Source organism: Chrysochloris asiatica, unplaced genomic scaffold (genome assembly GCF_000296735.1).
Source record: "Chrysochloris asiatica unplaced genomic scaffold, ChrAsi1.0 scaffold00032, whole genome shotgun sequence".
In the NCBI taxonomy this organism is placed as follows: Eukaryota; Metazoa; Chordata; class Mammalia; order Afrosoricida; family Chrysochloridae; genus Chrysochloris; species Chrysochloris asiatica.
The window spans coordinates 25,186,344-25,204,669 of record NW_006408550.1 but is presented as its reverse complement, the minus strand read 5'-3'; the positions used below and the strand labels follow the sequence as shown (position 1 = coordinate 25,204,669).

Genomic DNA, 18,326 nt, shown 5'->3' with positions numbered 1-18,326 from the left:
GACCCATTGAACTGAACGCTTATTATTTTTTTTCTTCCTGAAATCTCCCACAGGAGTAATTCTGCTTCAGGGCTGACTTCAAGGACGTGAATAGTTGACCTCATCCCAACTTCAGAATCTCAGATGTCATTCTGACTTTCCCACAATTCCAGGCAAGTTAACTTTTTATGGAAATAAAATGGAACCTTCAGGATCAGATGGAAATTCACTGTGACTTTCAAATCAAGAGAACTTGCTGAAACCCACAGCATCTTTTCCCCATGGGCCCTGATGGTAGCCTCCAGAAGGTGCAGCCTCAGGTGGTCCACCTTCTTCTCTGGCAAGAATAAACTTTGGGTCTTGGATTGCAACGCCACTTGTGGAGAAAATGGTATGCGAGGCAAAGCGCTCCGTCTCTTGCCCTTGTTTCTTCCTCCTGACTGCCAAGTTCTACTGGATCCTCACTATGATGCAAAGAACGCACAGCCAGGAGTATGCCCACTCCATACGCTTGGATGGGGACATCATTTTGGGGGGTCTGTTCCCAGTCCATGCAAAGGGAGAGAGAGGGGTGCCGTGTGGGGAGTTGAAGAAGGAAAAGGGCATTCACCGGCTTGAGGCCATGCTTTATGCAATTGATCAGATTAATAAGGACCCAGATCTCCTGTCCAATATCACACTGGGTGTTAGAATCCTTGACACGTGCTCCCGGGACACCTACGCTTTGGAGCAATCTCTGACGTTCGTGCAGGCTTTAATAGAGAAAGACGCATTTGATGTGAAGTGTGCTAATGGAGACCCGCCCATTTTCACCAAGCCCGACAAGATTTCTGGTGTCATCGGTGCTGCTGCTAGCTCTGTGTCCATCATGGTTGCTAACATTCTAAGACTTTTTAAGGTAGGTAAAGGCCTTATCTCTCTGATCCTTGTGTGACGTTAACAAACTGATTTCAACCACAGGTTGCAGAAGAAAATGAAGACAGTACAGATGCTTGACCCTTGTTATTGTCACCAGTTCTTCAGACACGTGATTCTGTGTGAAGGTTTCTACATGGGTTGATTTCGTTTCATTAGATCCATTCATTTGATAGTTTGTTGCACGGCTGCTCCTCTCTCCCCCTCTACCAAAGAGGAAGGTGATAATTCCGGTGGTGTACGGGGTCCTAGTTTCGGTGACATGCTGGGTCATTAACATTTTGGGATACCTTCTTTGTTGCGACTCATTTTAAGTCAAAGCCAACAGTTTTCAAAGCACCAGCATGGCGCACATGCACTTCTATGAGGTTTGTTATTCTCCAGGTATTAAGTAATTTACTTAGTGAAGCCCCTTTCATGTGGGATACTATTAGGATACAAGTTGCTGTGTGGAAAAACAGTGTTCGTTACTGATGTGTAGATGTGAGTGACATCATGGGAGATGAGGGGGTCATACAATTGTCAGGTGTATTGTAACCAGAATGCAGCAGAACCTCATTAATTCAGATAGCTCTCATACAGACTTGGAGTAATTACATATAATTCTGATTGAAGGAAGTTCAAATGTGGCAGGTTAGGTCAAGACTCATTTAGGTTTGATAATCTATTGCCTATCAATTATCTTGATAAATACATCTTGAAGTAATATATGTAAAATACATTGAAAAGTATAAAGTGTCATAATAAACTTACCTTAACACACTAACTTTTTCTTCTCCTTTTTTTGTAATCTCTTATAAGGCCCACTGGTGATGCAGTTAAGACCTCAGCCACTAACTTAAATGTTAGTGGTTCAAATCCACCCCAGGGCTCTGTGGGAGAAAGTTGTGGGAAGCTGCTTTTGAAAAGATTGTAGTCAAGCCAACCCCAGGGTGACCATCTGGTCTATCACATGGGGTTGCTATGAGAGAAAATCGACTCAACAGCATCTAACAATGACAACAGTCTTTTATAATAGACATAATTTTGAAAGTATTAAATTTTTATTTAAAATACCGTTTGCTCAAATTTCTTACCGGGACATGAATTTTCCACCTTATTATAATTGGATGAGATTTAATTATATTATATTGTGAGAAACTCTATGCCTTGTTTAAAAATCTTCAACAGATATGGAGAAGTTAGACAGATGGCAGATACTGTGACAAAAACGAAAACTTGATAGAAAGCTTACTTCACAAAAAAGATGAAAGGAGTTGAGTCAAATGTTCTTTATGTTGGGCAGTATCTTGGGGGGACCAATTAATTTGGCCTACTTTTGGGCTGGAATTCACATAGCTGTCCACCTCGGAATAGATTCTCATAGTTTAGAGGAAGTTAAAAGGCAGACTTGGGATTCCTGGTGTGGTGCTGTAGGACTGTGAACTGCAAGGTTGGCAATTAAAACCCACCAGCCTCTCTTTGGACCCTATTTATACTGGGCTGCTGTAAGACAGAACCAACTAGATGGGTCCTAACAACTACAATAGTAAGAGTCAACACAAGGTCCCTGGGTGACCCAAACCATTTCCATTTGACAGGGTTGCTATGAGTCGGAGCTGACTCGATGGCACTTAACAACAACAACAACTACCCTGAAGGCTGGCAGTTCAAACTTGCCCAGTGGCACCAAAGAAGAAAGCCCTGGCCATCTGCTTCTGTACACATTATAACCAGGGAAACCTTTGGAACAATTCTACTTGCTTGCACATGGGTTTCCATGGATAGGAATTGACTTGATGGCAATGGCTTGGTTTATGGTAGAGGCAGTTTAATGTTTATTTTCTGATTGCTATCATGTTTTTAAATGAGGAGGATGCTGACTAGAAGCTGTCTACACCTAAGGAGTCCTGCAGAGGCACAAACAGACACCAGAGAATGCTGGAGGTGTTTCTACAAGACACAAGGAAGAGGCGTCTTGGTAATGAGGACAAAAGATTAAAGCAGGAGGCCAAGGGAGCTCTCCTTATCCATCCCCAGAAACCTTCATGAAAACTAGGCAGTTGTTCCTAATTTCTCATGGGTTGACTGAAGACAAATTGCAAGGCCAGGATCCCCCAGCTTTTCCTGACAGGGTGAAATTTTAGATATCTGTCAGCAGCCCTGTTTTTGTGTTATATGGAATTTTCTGCTCCTGTCTGGTGTCCAGTCCCAGCTACTTTGCCGACTCTTTTTCTGACTCCACCTTCCTCCTACCTCCTACCTGCTCCAAATTATCCTTTTCTATTCCTAGCTCAGCTACTGGGACGCAACAGTACTCACTAATAGAGCCCTATGAGATTCTTCTCCTTCTCTGTGCTGTTGTTATGGGCTGTCGAGTCCATAGGTGACTCATAGCAACCCTATATAACATAGGACTTCCTAGGCTGCAAATCTTCATGGGCACAGGTTGCCAGACCTTTATGTCGTGAAGCTGCTGGTGGGTTCCAACTACCAACCGTTGAATCAGCAGCTGAGTGCGTCTCCATTGCTCCACCAAGACTCCTTTCTGCCTGTGTAGCCTTCCCATAGACGTTGATTCAGGTTCCCATCAACCCCATATGATTCCTGACAATTCCACCTCCTTCCTGTAGTCTTGTGTCTAGCCAACAGTAGGTGAGAATTTGGGGAGGGGGGTGAAGGAGATTTAAGATGCTTATTTGAGGTTTTTGAGGCTTCTTTACATTATTGCTTTCTACCACAGGCTCAGCAGTAACAAGTAAGCTAGGCTGTTGGGTGTATTTACCAAGATAGTGCAGGTAAGGGCTCTCTCGAGACCGAGCGCTGTCCTTTGGCACTGTGGACTTCTTTTCCCCCTTAAATCGGTTAAATCAGTTGCCACTGAGTCCATTCCAACTCATGGTGAGCCTGTGTGTGTGTCAAAGTGAACCTGTGCTCCATAGGATTTTCAATGGCCGCCGTTTTGAAAGTAGACGGACATACTTTTCTTCTGAAATGCTTCTGGGTGGTCTTGAAACTCCAGACTTTCTGTTAGCAGCCATTCTCACGAACCGTCTCTCCCACTCAGTGGTATAAACTTTTTTCTTCAGATTTTTATTTTCATCCAGGTTGGTTTTAGTTTCTCTCTGCTCCATTTTTCCTTCACTGACTAATTCTTTCCTTATTCCTTGGGCACTTCTGGAGGGACCCAATCTGTCCAGGTGAAAGAATTTCCATTGAACTTTTGGACAGAGTCCATGGCTCTGGGCAAACTCTTAAGCCAGTAGCCAGCACCTGAAGGAGTTGCTCTTGCCAACCTGGGCCCAAGTACAGGAGAGGGTCAGTGTCTTAGACTGGGTTCTCTAGAAAAGCAGAACCGATGAAGCTTATTTATGTATTTATTAAGTGGGTTTTTAAGGGGCACTGGTGGTATAGTGGTTACACATTAGGCTGCTAACCATAAGGTCAGCAATTCAAGTCCATCAAATACTCTGTGGGAGAAAGATGAGGCTTTCTGCTCCCCTAAAGATTTATAGTCTCAGAAACCCTATACAGGGTCACTATGAGTTGAAACAAGGCACTCTGGTAACATAGTGGTTACGAATTGGGCTGCGAACCTCAAGGTCAGCAGTTCAAAGCTACCAGCTGTTCCATGGGAGAAAGATGAGGCTTTCTGCTCCTGTAAAGATTTACAGCCTCAGAAACCTTGTACAGGGTCGCTATGAGTCGGAACTGACTCCATGGCACACAACCACCACGAGTTGAAACAGACTTGGAGTTACAACACAACAACAACAAGAAGAAAGAGATAATTTGTATCAAGGAAAAGGCTCACACAGTTGTAGAGGTGGGTAATCCTAAATCCGGGGGTCAGATAGCAGGCTGGAGGCCTCTGATTTACATAGCTGCAGGTCACACGGCAGGCAGGTAGGTAGGCAGGTTTTGCAGGTAAGAAGGCCTCTGAGGACTCCCAGGATCACAGCTAACAGAGCAACCCATTAACTCAAGTCCAAAGAACCCGAGGTCAGAGGGTGAGCCTGATGCAGGATCCAGACCCAGCAAAAAGCAAGAAAGCTTTGTCTGAGTGCCCAGTATACTGGCAGCAGACCACACCCCTGAGGAATCTTCCTTTCAATTGACTGGCGGCACATAGCAGACCCCATTGTAGAGCTGATCTCATTATAGGGCAAACTCCATCTCCACTGCCGAGCCCAGGCCCAGGCAAGCTGACACAACCTTAACTGTCACGGCCAGTCTTAGCCAGGAGGGGGCTTGGTCTTGGTAGATGCCATGACCAACATAATTGGTGCAGTGACATACAATGAACATTTTGTACATGGAAGTAAGTGCATGTATCAACCAAGTCACCATGCTGGAAATATTACTGTTTCAAAACTGAGTGAGTGTGAGGATGTAGGTGCTTCAGCACCATTTCCCAATGGAGTTGGACCCATGTGACTGTGAGTTAGATAATTACGACAGCCTTGTGTGCTTCTTTCCTTTGATGATTTTATGAGAGTGCTGGCAAGCACGTCACTGTGATATAATTATGAAATGATGATGGAAACTGTTGGAGTAGACATTGGTCCACTTTATATACATGTGATAGGAATGACGTGCTATATTGAAACAGTTATCAAAGGAATGATGAGCACACTAATGCGTTGGGCATTGACTTATTGTTAGGTGCTGTCTAATTGGTTCTGACTTATCTAATGAAACACTGCCTGTTCCTGAATCACTCTCACAATTGTTGTTGCATTTAAGCTCATTGCTGTCAATGCATCTTATTGGGGCCTTCTTCTTTTTCACTGGTCGTCCACTTTACCAAGCATGATGTCCTTCTCCAGGGACTGATTCCTCCTGATAATGTGTTGGAAGCATGAGAAATTAAATTTCACCCTCCTGACTTCTAAGGAGCATTCTGGTTGCACTTCTTTCTACACAGATTTGCTGGATCTTAGAGCAGTCCATGGGTGCTTTTAATATTCTTCTCTAACACCGTAACTAAAATGCATCATGTCTTCCTTAGTCATTGTCCAACTTTCACATGCATAGGAGGGGCTTCATTTAAAACTTTCATTTTGAAAAATAATCATTTCCTTAAGCCCAGTAGGGTCCTGGTGTGACACTGTAAGGTAAGCACTATACGGCTAACTGCAAAGCTCAATATGAGTAGGAACCAACACTATGGCAGTTGGACAACTTAACAACAATATTGTGATTTGAATAAAGTTGGATATTTAGGACAACTTCTTAGAATTTATTCTAGGGGGCAACATGGACCCATGGAAACCAGGCATTAAAGAAGGTAGAGCATTGTAGTTTGAAAGTGTATGAAAGACTAATCTTGATTATACGAGTGCCAACAAGGTCTTAATGAATTTACTTACTGTCTTGCTCAGCAATAAACAGTAGTTGGAGTTTTTAGAATGTAGCTAGACAACATGACTATATGTTGTTAGGTGCCATCAAATTGGTTTCGATTTTTAGCAACCCTATGCACAGCAAAAGCAAATGTTTTGTCCTTTATCTTGCAGCTCTTCCATTGTTTTCCCCCTCACAGATGTAGTCGATTTGATTTCTGTGTATTCCTCCTGGTGAGGTCTTTTATGCTTTTTTAAAAAAAGGTATTTGCAATAAAGAAGTCCTTGGTCTTGCAAAATTCTGTCTTGTGATCTGCTGTATCATTTCTATTACCAAGGCCATATTTTCCAACTACTGACCCTTCCTCATCATTTTCAACATTTGCATTCCAATTGCCAGTAATTGTCAATGCATCTTGATTGTACACTTGATCCATTTCAGACTGAAGAAGTTGGTAGAATTCTTCAATTTCATCATCACTGACTTTAGTGGTTGATGCGTAAATTTGAATACTAATGGTATTAACTGATGTTGCTTATAGCTGTACAGATGCTCTTTTTGATGATGAATGTGATTCCTTTCCTTACATTTGCCATTCCCAGCATAGTAAACTATATGATTGTCTCATTCAAAATGGCCGATACTAGTCTGTTTCAGCTCACTAATGCGTAGGATATTGATCTGTATGCATTCTGTTTCATTTTTGACAACTTATGCTTTTTCTATATTCATACTTCATTCTGTGTTTCAGTTATTAGTGGATGTTTGCACTTGTTTGTTCTCATTTTAAGTTGTGCTTCATTGGCAAATAAAAGTCCTAAAAAGTTCTAGTCCATTTGCGTCATCAAGGTCAACTCTACTTTGAGGAGACAGCTCTTCCCAGTCGTATTTTGAGTGTTTTCTAACCTGAAGGCTCATCTTCTGACACTATATCTGATAATGTTCTGTTGCTACTCTTAAGGTTTTCAGTGGCTAAATGTTCAAAAGTGGTCCACCTCTTCTTCTTCCTAAGATGACTTCATCTGGAAGCTTTGGTGAAACCCATCCACCGTGGATGACCCAACTGGTATTTAAAACACTGGTGGAATAACTTCCAGCATCACAGCATTACACAATTCACCACAGTATGACAAACCAATGGATGAGTGGTAGAGCATCCGTGTTACATGCTGTAAAGGGGCAGTGCCTCACAAAAGTTCCCTTTCTTTTGACCTAGTTAACTTTGCCTAGATGGTTAATTTTCCACTCTGAAGCATAGGGGTTGTATAGTTACTTGTGTATGCTTACCAGAGTAAACAAACGAGACTTTAAAACAGAAATCCATTTGTCAATGGGCTTGATAACTTTTCCCCTTGTGTAAGTGTGTTGGTTATAAATGACTAACATTGATCTTCATGTTAAGTAAATGAAGTACAGCGAAGTATCCCATTTCCCTACCCAGCTATGTTTGTGAAGCTATATTTTCTTCCAAGAGACTCTACCAATTGTAGCAACCACTTCCATAAAGCCATGTGTTTTGCGAGCTATTCATTGCATACAATTGGTTTTATTAACTGTAAAGTATACAAAGAGAAATCTGTCATATTTAGGCTCTTCTACTATTTAGCTGGACAGATCAGTGAATCCCCATCAGTAACCTCAATAGGAGGTTGTATCTCATGTGAAATCTTATTTGTTGGACAATGGGCATTGGAAACTGGAAAGATGAACTCTTTTGGCTGATCTGTTACTACTGTAACAAGGTCTAACTTATCTTTCAGGGACTCCACTCACTAGGCTGAGAGACAGATGATGCACAGTCTTTTCGGATAGTGACTGGAAGTGGGGTCACTATGGGACGAATGGATCCTGCCCACAAACTCACAGCCAGAGAGCTCTCTCAGTAAACCCAAATCTGGTAATGCCACTCCTTCTTCGAAGGCTTTACTGGCTATCCATCAGTCCCAGGATGAAGACCCCCACTCACTCTGGGCCATTGTTTCTCATTCCCCTTGACTATCTGTAACAAAGCAGTGGCCTCAACTTCCTTTTCTTAGCACTGAGCATACTGCATTGCTGCTGTTAATTTACTCATCTGGACTCTCCAAGTGGTGTCAGGGGGCTAATGTTCTTGAGTACTAACCTACAGGTTAGTGGTTCAGGTCCACCCAGAGACACCTTGGAAGAAAGGCCTAGCAGTCTACTTCCAAGAAATCAGCCATTGAAACTCCTATGGAGGGAGTGAGCACGGTTCTTTGTCACACATGCGATGCCCATGGGTCAGAATTGACCTGATGGCGTCTTCTGTTTGTAAATTTTAAAAATTTCCTGTTAGACCCTAAAGGAGTCCGGGTGGTGCTGTAGGGTAAACACCGGACTGCTAACTGCAATGTCGGTAGTTCAAACCCACTAACCACTGTGTGGGAGAAAGATAAGGCTTCTGTCTTGGAAAGACTTACAGCCGTGGAGAATCTATACAGGATACCAAGAATTGGAATTGACTCCACGGAAGTGAGTGTGGTTTGAATAATAGACCATAATGGAATCCTCCTGGTACAATGGGTAAGTGCTTGGCTGACAACCAAAAGGTCAGTGGTTTGGACCCATCAGTGGCTTTGTGGGAGACAAGATCTGGCAGTCTGCTCCATAAAGATTGTTGTTGTTAGGTGTTGGTGACTTGGTACCGACTCATAGCAACCTTATACATAACAGAAGGAAACACTCACAATTGTTGCTATGCTTGAGCCATTGCCGCTGCCACTGTTTAAATCCCATAAAGATTGTTGTTGTTGTTAAGTACTGTCAAATCGGTTCCGACCCATAGTGAGCTTGAACCACCAATCTTGTGGTTCAAACCAACTTTGCAGTTCAGCTCATTAACCCACAGCACCACACCAGGACTTCTGCATAAAAATTACAGCCTAGAAAACCCTACGGAGTAGTTCTACTGTCTTATAGGGGCACTGTGAATTGAAATACACTCAATGGACCCCACCAACAACACTACACCATAAGTCTGTGAGGACAGGATACATGTTGAAGTGTTTCCAATTTCTAATATAGTCCTGGCACTGTAGGATAAGCACTCTGGACTGCTAACCTCAAGATCGACGGTTAGAACCCACTAGCCTCTCCTTGGAAACCCTATACAGTGTCATTATGAATAAAAACTGACTCTACAGTACTTAACAACAACAACAACATGGACCTGAGACTTTCTGCTCCTGTAAAGATTTACAGCCAGGGGGTAGGGGTGGAGGGAAAGGGGAAAGAAAAAGGAGACATGGTCTATTTTGGGAGTTCCTATCTTCATGTGCTTCTTCCTTTTAGTATAAATTCGCATTACTTTCACAGATTTTTAAAATTAAAAAGTAAATAAGTAAATTTTAATTTTGAAGAGCTTAAGCAACGAATCAGTAAACAGTGTAGAATGCAAGGTCCACTTCCAAACACATGCTGTTAATAACATTAAACATATACAAACCTAATTTTATTGCTAGAAATGTATCTTGTGGATTCCTTCCCGTAATAACGTATCTGGGAGCGATTCCATGTTGGTTAATGTGAGTCTACCTTAGTGATTCCCAACCTTGACGGCTCATTAGACTCACCTGGATAGCTGTAAGAGCTCAGGAGGCCCAAGCCCTGTCCAAGACCAGTGAAAACAGATCTTTCTAGGAGGAGCCTCTAACATTTGTGTAGGAATGAGGACTACAGGCTGGTATTTTTTTTTTTTTTTTTTTTTATCCCCTTCTTTAAATCTTTTTATTGCGCTTTAGTTGAAAGTTTATCGAGTAACTTAGTTTCTTATTTTTCGATGGTTTGTACGTTTGTACGTGAAGTGTTCCATGACGTTGATTGCATACCCAGCAATATGTCCGCTCCATGGATTGCTCCATCTCTGGGCTTCCTTGTTCCATTTTGTTCAGATTTTCTTCCCTTTCTTCCCTTCTCATCTTGGCTTTTGGGCAAATGTCCTTTTGATCTCATATAACTAAGGCTAGTAAGGAAGACATTTCTTGGGTACTATTGTTTATTTTAAGGTTATTTTAAGGTCGTGGTGTTTACGAATTAGGCTGAGAACCTGAAGGTCAGCAGTTCGAAACTACCAATTGTTCCGTGGGAGAAAGATGAGGCTTTCTGCTTCCGTAAAGATTTACAGCCTTGGAAATCCTGTACAGGGTCGCTGTGAGTCGGAACCGACTCCACGGCACATACCAACAACAACAACAACAATTGTGTGTTTTATGGGCTTATCTGCTGCTTGTCTGAAAGGTTGTCTCTGTGTTACAGTTCCCAATCAGAGGGATGTGCTAAGCCCATAGTCTCTGTCATATGGGTATGTGTGGCCTTTGTAGACTTTGATTTTTTTGTTCTACATTTTTCTTCCACTGTGCCTGGAGCCCTCTGTTGTGATCCCAGTCAGAGTAGTAGATATTGGTTGTTGTTAAGTACTGTCGAGTAGGCTCTGATTCATAGTGACCCTGCACAGGGTTTCTGAGGCTGCAGATCTTTACCGGTGAAGGCCTCATCTTTGTACTGAGCAACAGCTGGTAGTTTTGAACTGCCGACCTTGAGGTTAGCAGTCCAATTCATAACCACTATGCTACCAAAGCTCTTAGTCAGGCACTACCTAGGTCTTCTGGTCTCAGGGTCATGTAGGCTATGGTTCATACACTCCATGAATCCTTTGAATTAATTGTTCCCTTGGGTCTTTGGTTTTTTTCAATTTCCTTTGTGATGGATGGGAAGAGATTAATAGTTGTATCTTAGATGTCTGCTAGCAAGCTTTTAAGACCCAGACACTACTCACGAAAATAGAATGCAAAACATTGTCTTGGTGAACTATGTTGTACCAACTGATGTAGCTGTTATCCACATCTATGTTCCTTTGCCTTGCAGCATAGAAGCTTTATCCCACAAAGGTGTTAGTTATGTCTTGGAAGTTTCCATGATTGTGCATCTCTGTGTGCTCTCTTGTCTATTTTAATATACATGCAGCCCTTAGGAGGATTAATGCAGAAATATCTACAACCTAGATCTGTTCCTTGACATCCTCCCACACCTCAGCAGCATTACTAATCCGTGTAGTGTATCCATTTGTCAGTTGTTTGTTGATGCTATTGGAGTCCTGGATTTCTGGTGTGGTGCTGTGGGTTAATGCACTGGACTGCAAAATCAGTCTGAAGGCAAGGACAGTCATTCAAGCTCATCAGCTGCTCCTCGGAAATTCTATATAGGGTCTCCGTGGGTCGTAGCCGACACAACGGCAATTAATCTCTGGGATAAGCACTCAATCTCAAGGTCAGTTTGAACTGCAAGATTGGTGGTTCAAACTCACCATCTGCTCCTCAGAAACCCTATACAGAGTTGCTATGAGTTGGAAAGACTCGACAGCGCTTAACAACAACAACAGCATTGTTGTCGGGTGCCCTTGCGTTAGTTCTGACTCATAGCGACCTTCTGTACAACACAATGAAATACAGCCTGCTCCTGTACCATCCTCACAATCAGCACCGTCACCATGCTTGAGCTCATTGTTGATGCCATGGTGTCAGTCTGTCTTATTGAGGGTCTTCCTCTGTATCACTAACCCTCTACTTTACCAGGTCTGACATTCTTGCTTCAGAAACTGGTCCCTCCTGGTAACATGTACAAAGTTATATGACATGAAGTCCTGCCACCCTTGCATCTAAGGAGCATTCTGGCTGCATTTCTTCCAAGACAGATTTTTCTCATTCTTCAGGAAGTTTTATTATTATTTCTAAATTGTTGTTGTTCTTAAATGCCATTAAGTTGGTTCTGACCCATAGCAACCCTGTATAGGGTTTCCAAGGAGTACTTGGTGGGCCTGAACTGCTAACCTTGTGGTTCAAGCCTACCTTATAGTCCAGCACATTAACCCACAGTGCCACACCAGGACTCTTTGTTTTTTTCATTATGTGGGTAGACTATAATCTATTTAATAAATACATTGCTGATACGTTACTTTTTGATTTTAGGCTATTTATAATTTGTAAAACAATTAAAACAATGTTAGACCGTTATTTAAATACTACTAGCTCTAGACTGAATTTTGGTCCTTCTTGGTTCAACAAACCAACCAGTTGCTGTTGAGTTGACTCCAACTCAAGGTGACCCAAAGTATGTGATGGTAGAACTGCATTCCCTAAGATTTTCTGGAGTTTTCAGAAGTAGATCACTGGATCTTTTTTCTGAGGTGCTTCTGGGTGGACTTGAACCTCCAAACCACTTTTGGGTAGCAGCGGATCATGTTAACAGTCTGCTCTACCCAAGTGATTGTACCATCAAGATTTCTGAACAGTGAATTATCAGAACTGAGTGTTGTAAGGCTGACTCACAGGACCAGGCACAAATCACATGCCATGGTGCTTCAAGACATATAGTAACCCAGGATCTGTGCAGTGGTCACAGCACAACCTGTTAATGGAGCTCTGTGGCTCTTGGTGGAGCAAAGCTCCTTTTACAGTGGGAGAATTCAAATAAAATCTTTCTCCTTTTCCATACTCTGTGAAAGGTCTGTCCTACATGACTAGGGCCTATCTTTCGGGTGTCTTTAAATATGAGGGTGCTTTGAAAGGCCGTGAGAAATCTTTCCAAGAGAATGACTTGTGACTGATGCTTATTTTTTGCTTTAAGAAGTTGTCTGAAAATCTTTCTAGAGCAAGTCAGGGTAGATGTAAATAAATAAATTTGGGTAGGGATAATATTATGCTCTTTCTATTCATTTATCTTAAAGTTGCTGTAGTTTTGTTTGGTATCAACACATTTCTCCTCAGACTCTTCTGAAGGTAGCTTTTCACAACGGAAGTTTGTACCTTCCTAGGATGATTTAAAACCTGAAGGCTTCAGACCAGTGGTTCTCCATCTCTGTCGTTACTTACCATTGAGTTGACTCGGATTCATGGCTGCCTCATACACAACAGAATGAAACATTGCCTGATTCTGTGCCATCCTCACAGTCACTGGTCTGCTCCAGTCTACTGGGGCAGCCACTGTGTATTTTGAGGGTCTTTCAACCTAGGGGACTCACCTTCCAGCACTATCTTGGATAGTATTCTATTGTCTTCTATCGGGGTTTCATTGCTCATTTTTCAAAAGTAGATCACCAGGTAGGTATTCGTCTTTATACTCCATTGAAATGTGTCCACCATGGTTGAACCTGTTTGTTCTTGAAATACCAGTGGCATAATTTCCAGGATCTTTAGCAACACGAAAATCATCACAGCAGGACAATCTACTGATGGTTGATGGCTTCAAGCTGTAACATTCATGAGAGTCACGTAGAGGACTTGTTAAAGCAAAGATTGCTGAGCTTGCCCTTAGAATCTCTCAGTAAGCCTTGGGAGGGGACCGACAATAGGAGTTTCTAACAAGTTCCTGGGTGACGCTGCTGCTGATGCCTTGGAGACCACACTTTGAGAACAGGGCCCTGAACCAGTTCATTCTAGTTTGACCCCTCCCCCCCCCCCCACCACCGCTGAGAATCTGCATTTCCACCCCAGAAATACGGAATCAGAATCTACATTTTAAAAAACGGTCAATTTTTTTTTTTTTGTAAATTGAGTGAAAGTTTACAGAGCATCATCAGTTTTACATTCAACAAATCATATACTTGGTTTCATTTCAGTGAGTGCAATCCCCTCCATGCAGCATTAGTTATCCCATTTCCTCCCTGTGATTCCTATTTCTATTCCATCCTCCTTCCTAACCCTTCTGAACTTTGACCTTAGCTGCATTCCACCATTTTGGTCTTGAATGGTTGACATTCCATGGTGAGCATACCTTATTAGTGTTGTCCCCCCCATAGACCTAGTTACTGCTTGGCTGGAAATTGGGTCACGAGGTTGAGTTCAGTTCCAGACCTGGCAATGATCGAGGACCATAGTCTCAGATTTCCTCTAGTCTCTTTCTGATCAGTAAGCCTGATCTTTTTTTTTATAATTTTGCATTTTGTTCCACGCGTTCTCCCACTCTATCCAGGACCTTCTAATGTGATCCCTTTTAGAGCAGCTGGTAGCGGTAGCCAGGCACCATCTAGTTCTCCTGGTCTCAAACTTGTGGAGACTAATGTTTATGTGTTCCATTAGTCCATTCTTATGCATACCTTAGTGGAGAGCTGAAGATATTGCCTGGAGATCTTGTTAAACTATAGATTTGGATTCAATTATCTCTGGAGCAGAAATGCAGATTCTCAGCAGGGGCACTGATTTGAAGCCCTGTTTGAGAACCACTTTCAACATGAACCTTGAGCTGGCAGATTTAGCAAGCCAAAGTTCACAAATGGAAAAAATGCGATTTAACAACATGCTGTCTGACAACAGTCTTTTTCTTTTGACTCCTGCCAGCTAGATTTCCATTTGTATTGGCCCTAATACCAGAGGCTGCTGTATGGATCTCTTGAATTGTGTGCCTGTTTGGAAGTTGTGTTCCCTATTAAATTATGCATTGCTCACAGTAACGATCAGTGTAACGGTCACTTAAACACCATTTCCGAAGCAGCTTACCCAGGTGACCACTTGTATTCCTTCTTCCTCCCTGAGACGGTATTGCAGCTGACTTAAGAAGTGTAGCCTGTAAGATACACATTACAGGGAAGTGAGGATATAAGAGATGAAGGAAGCTATGATTTGTCTCAGCGACCAGCAATTTGTCTTAAAAAACCATGACAGCTGCCTCCTGATGCCCATTATGCAATGAGATTGCAAATACTGTTCTATAGCAGTCTTAATCAATAGAAGGTCACAAGAGGCTCTTCCTCCCCCACGGTGGGGAGAGGGCCTGTTTACCCATCTAATTGATATAACACACTCCCTGGAAAAAGATGGAGATATCTCTTTTAGCTGCAATTAGGGTTTTCCTCATCCCTAAGCCCTCCTAAAGGAGCTCTGGTAGCACAGTGATTATGAATCAGGTTGCTAACCTCAAAGTCAGAAGCTCAAAACTACCAGTGGTTCCACGGGAGAAAGATGAGGCTTTCTGCTTCTGTAAAGATTTATAGTCTTGGAAACCCTTTGCAGGGTCACTACGGGTCAGAACTGACTCCACGGCACACCACCACCAAGCATTCTTTTTTATTAGTATTTTTTAAGTTTTTATTGTGAATTGAGTGATAGTTTACATGGGATAACTTCGGTGTTACACTCATCATTTCATTGCAATGATTACAATCCCCTCCGTGCGTCATTCAATAGGATTCACTTGTATTCCTTCTGTTTTTGTTTGGATGTACACAAAACCACTCAGGAATATATAATCATTTAAACAACCAAAGGGTACATTCTGCGAGCCTGTCTCCTGGCTACCAGCTTTCAGTCTTTCTATTTCCATGAGTCTAGAGTCCTCAGCTGCTCTCTTTCTCATTTCTGCCTCCATCTCTGGTGTTGATGCTTCTCTGGATAGGATCCCACATTCCGCTAGTGCTCTTCTCCCTTGATGGTCCCAGGATACTCTGTTCCTGGACTGTAAAATTAACTACTCTCACCTTTTTGTTACAGAACTTCTACCTTTACAGCTGTGACAATTGCAATTAGTCATGATAACAGTTACTCACTATTGAATCATAAGAATCTAATCCCCATCCCCTTTCTCCAGACCCATCTAGACAAGATGAAAACTATTCAGTGGGGATTCTAGCTTCCCCGCACACTCTGAAACTAAACTCCCTCTTGAAAACTTGTAAGCCAGTCACTTCGTGACTTTATAGCTGCCCATCCATTTTAAGTACACCACCAAGCATTTTTAACAACATAAAAATAAACATGTCATCTTTATATATTTTAAATATACTTAGACTGGTGGGGAGGAACGAGGGTTAGGCATAGCCTTGTCTGCAACCATCTTTATCTGTTTCCAATGGTAGGCCAGTCTCTGCTGTTTTAACCCATTCATGGCCCAGCAAGCTAGAAGACATGTGGTCCCCAATGTGCGCCATTATTCTTTCTCCAAGACTCCTGCCAGTCTAAGAGAGCTGGGCTGCTTGGTATAATACAGCAACCTCATACCTATTGATCTGTCTCTGTCTCCACCACTGTGCCCCACACAACTCCACTGGGACTTGTTAATGGTGACATATTCTTACTCCAGCATCCTACCTTTGCTTCTCTCCCTGAGGAGTAGCTTTGATTAATGCTTGTACTATTTCTCACACTTTAAACACATTTACATTGTGGCGATTCTTTATATTAGACTTCTCAAAGTTATTTATCATCTCAACTCTGAGAATGTTTGCCTTTTTGTGGTTTATGAACAAATACCATCACATATGGATGCAGATTGGTCATATAGTTATTTGTTATCAGATGTTTCATCAAACTATAGCTTATTGTGGTGAATTATTGAGTGACGCTGATACTCTTCTTTTGAGTTAAACAGATTGGTATGAATTATATAAAAGAAGTCAGGGCTTTGGGCTCAGAATACTTGTGTTCAAATTCTGATACCTTCCTTACTAGCTAGGTATTAGTGTTAAGCTAGTATTTAAGGAGCTCTGGTAGCATAATGGTTACGAATCGGGCTGTGAACTGCAAGGTCAACAGTTCAAAACTACCAGCTGCTCCGTGGGAGAAAGATGAGGCTTTCTGCTCCTGTGAAGATTTACAGCCTCAGAAACCCTGTTCAGGGTCGCTATGGGTCAGAACCGACTCAATGGCACTTAACAACAACAACAACAACAACAAGCTAGTGTTAGTTAATCTCTCTAAGCTCTTAGATTTCTTGTCTTTAAAAAGTAGGCAATACATACAGTATTTCCTCCATATAAACAGGATAACGTCCGCGAGTATAGGTCCTGAGCAAAATCCCTGGCACACAGTGAACACTTTAAATGTTAGTTATGATAGTGCTAATGAGAGCTCTGGTGGTTGAGAATCGGGCTGTGAACCACAAGGTCAGCAGTTCGAAACTACCAGCTGTTCCATGGGAGAAAGGTGAGGCTTTCTGCTCCCATAAAGATTTATAGCCTCGGAAACCATGTACAAGGTTGCTATGAGTCAGAACTGACTCCACAGCACACAACAACAACAACAACAGCAATGAGAGTGGAGGAGGAAACTGATATCTGCCAGAATGGAGTCATGGTGTAGTGCTGCAGGTTAATGCGCTAGACTGCAAAGTCAGTTTGACCCCCAAGGTTGGCCGTTCAAGCTCACCAGCCACTTCTCAGAAACCCTATATAGGGTCGCTGTGGGTCAGAACCGACTCAACGACACTTCACAACATCAGTAGGATATTCATTTTGAATTATACGTCTCTAGTTTTTCAGCCATTCATAATGACTTGTCCTGCTTTGTAAATGGTGGCAGGTCAGTGTTAAAGGTTGTAGCCATGGGCTAAGAGACAGAACAAATCCTCAGCAGCCCTTTGTTTCAGCCAACTGAGTTAAGACACGAGCATACCGCTTTCCTGTCCGTGGAGTGCCTAGGTGGTGCAGATGGCTAATGTGCGTAGGTGCTAACTGAAAAGTTGGTGGCTCGAGTCCACTCAGAAGAAATGCCTGGCAATCTCTTCTTTGAAAAATTAGCTATCGAAAATAATTTGGAGCATAGTTCTACTCAGACTCACCTGGGGTCTAACTGGATTTGTACTTCCAACCTTTCAGTTAGCAGCCATGCGCCACCCAGAGACCCAGTGGAACAGGTTGTTGTTGTTAAATGACTTCGAGTGAGTTCTGACTCAGTGACACTGTACAGGATTTGACCTTGCGGTCCAGTGCATTGTCCTGCAGTGCCACACTGGGACACCACTGGCACAAGCAGACAGACAACATTCAGTCAGTCTACCACCAGGTAATTTAGTCAGTTTCTCAGGTAAATGCATTGTACTTGGTGCCCTAGCGAATACTGTGAAAGAAATGGAAGTTTCCAAGTTTTCCTATCACTTAGGATCAAACGGAGGAAAAATCACTAACACATATAAAATAACAATGGACCATATAAGATAATGTAATAAGGACTACAGTGTGGTATTAGAATTCCCACAAGGATACAGTAGTTCTCAAAGACTTCCTGTGCAATGGAGATTTGGGTTGGGTCTAGAGGGATGGGTTGTTGTTGTTTTTCTTAAATGTTTCATTGTGAATTATGTGATAGTTTACATGGGAGAACATT

The 18,326-nt window shown here is 42.4% G+C and overlaps 1 protein-coding gene across 1 annotated transcript in view; it reads left to right on the top strand.

Moving 5' to 3' along the window:
* The first annotated feature begins 367 nt into the window (after nt 1-367).
* Nucleotides 368-18,326, top strand: part of GRM8 (glutamate receptor, metabotropic 8) — a 1,194,828-nt gene continuing 1,176,869 nt past the window's right edge. The window contains exon 1 of the mRNA XM_006859342.1: nt 368-877. Within this exon, the coding sequence (XP_006859404.1) occupies nt 368-877 (510 nt within the window). The remainder of the gene's footprint in view (nt 878-18,326) is intronic.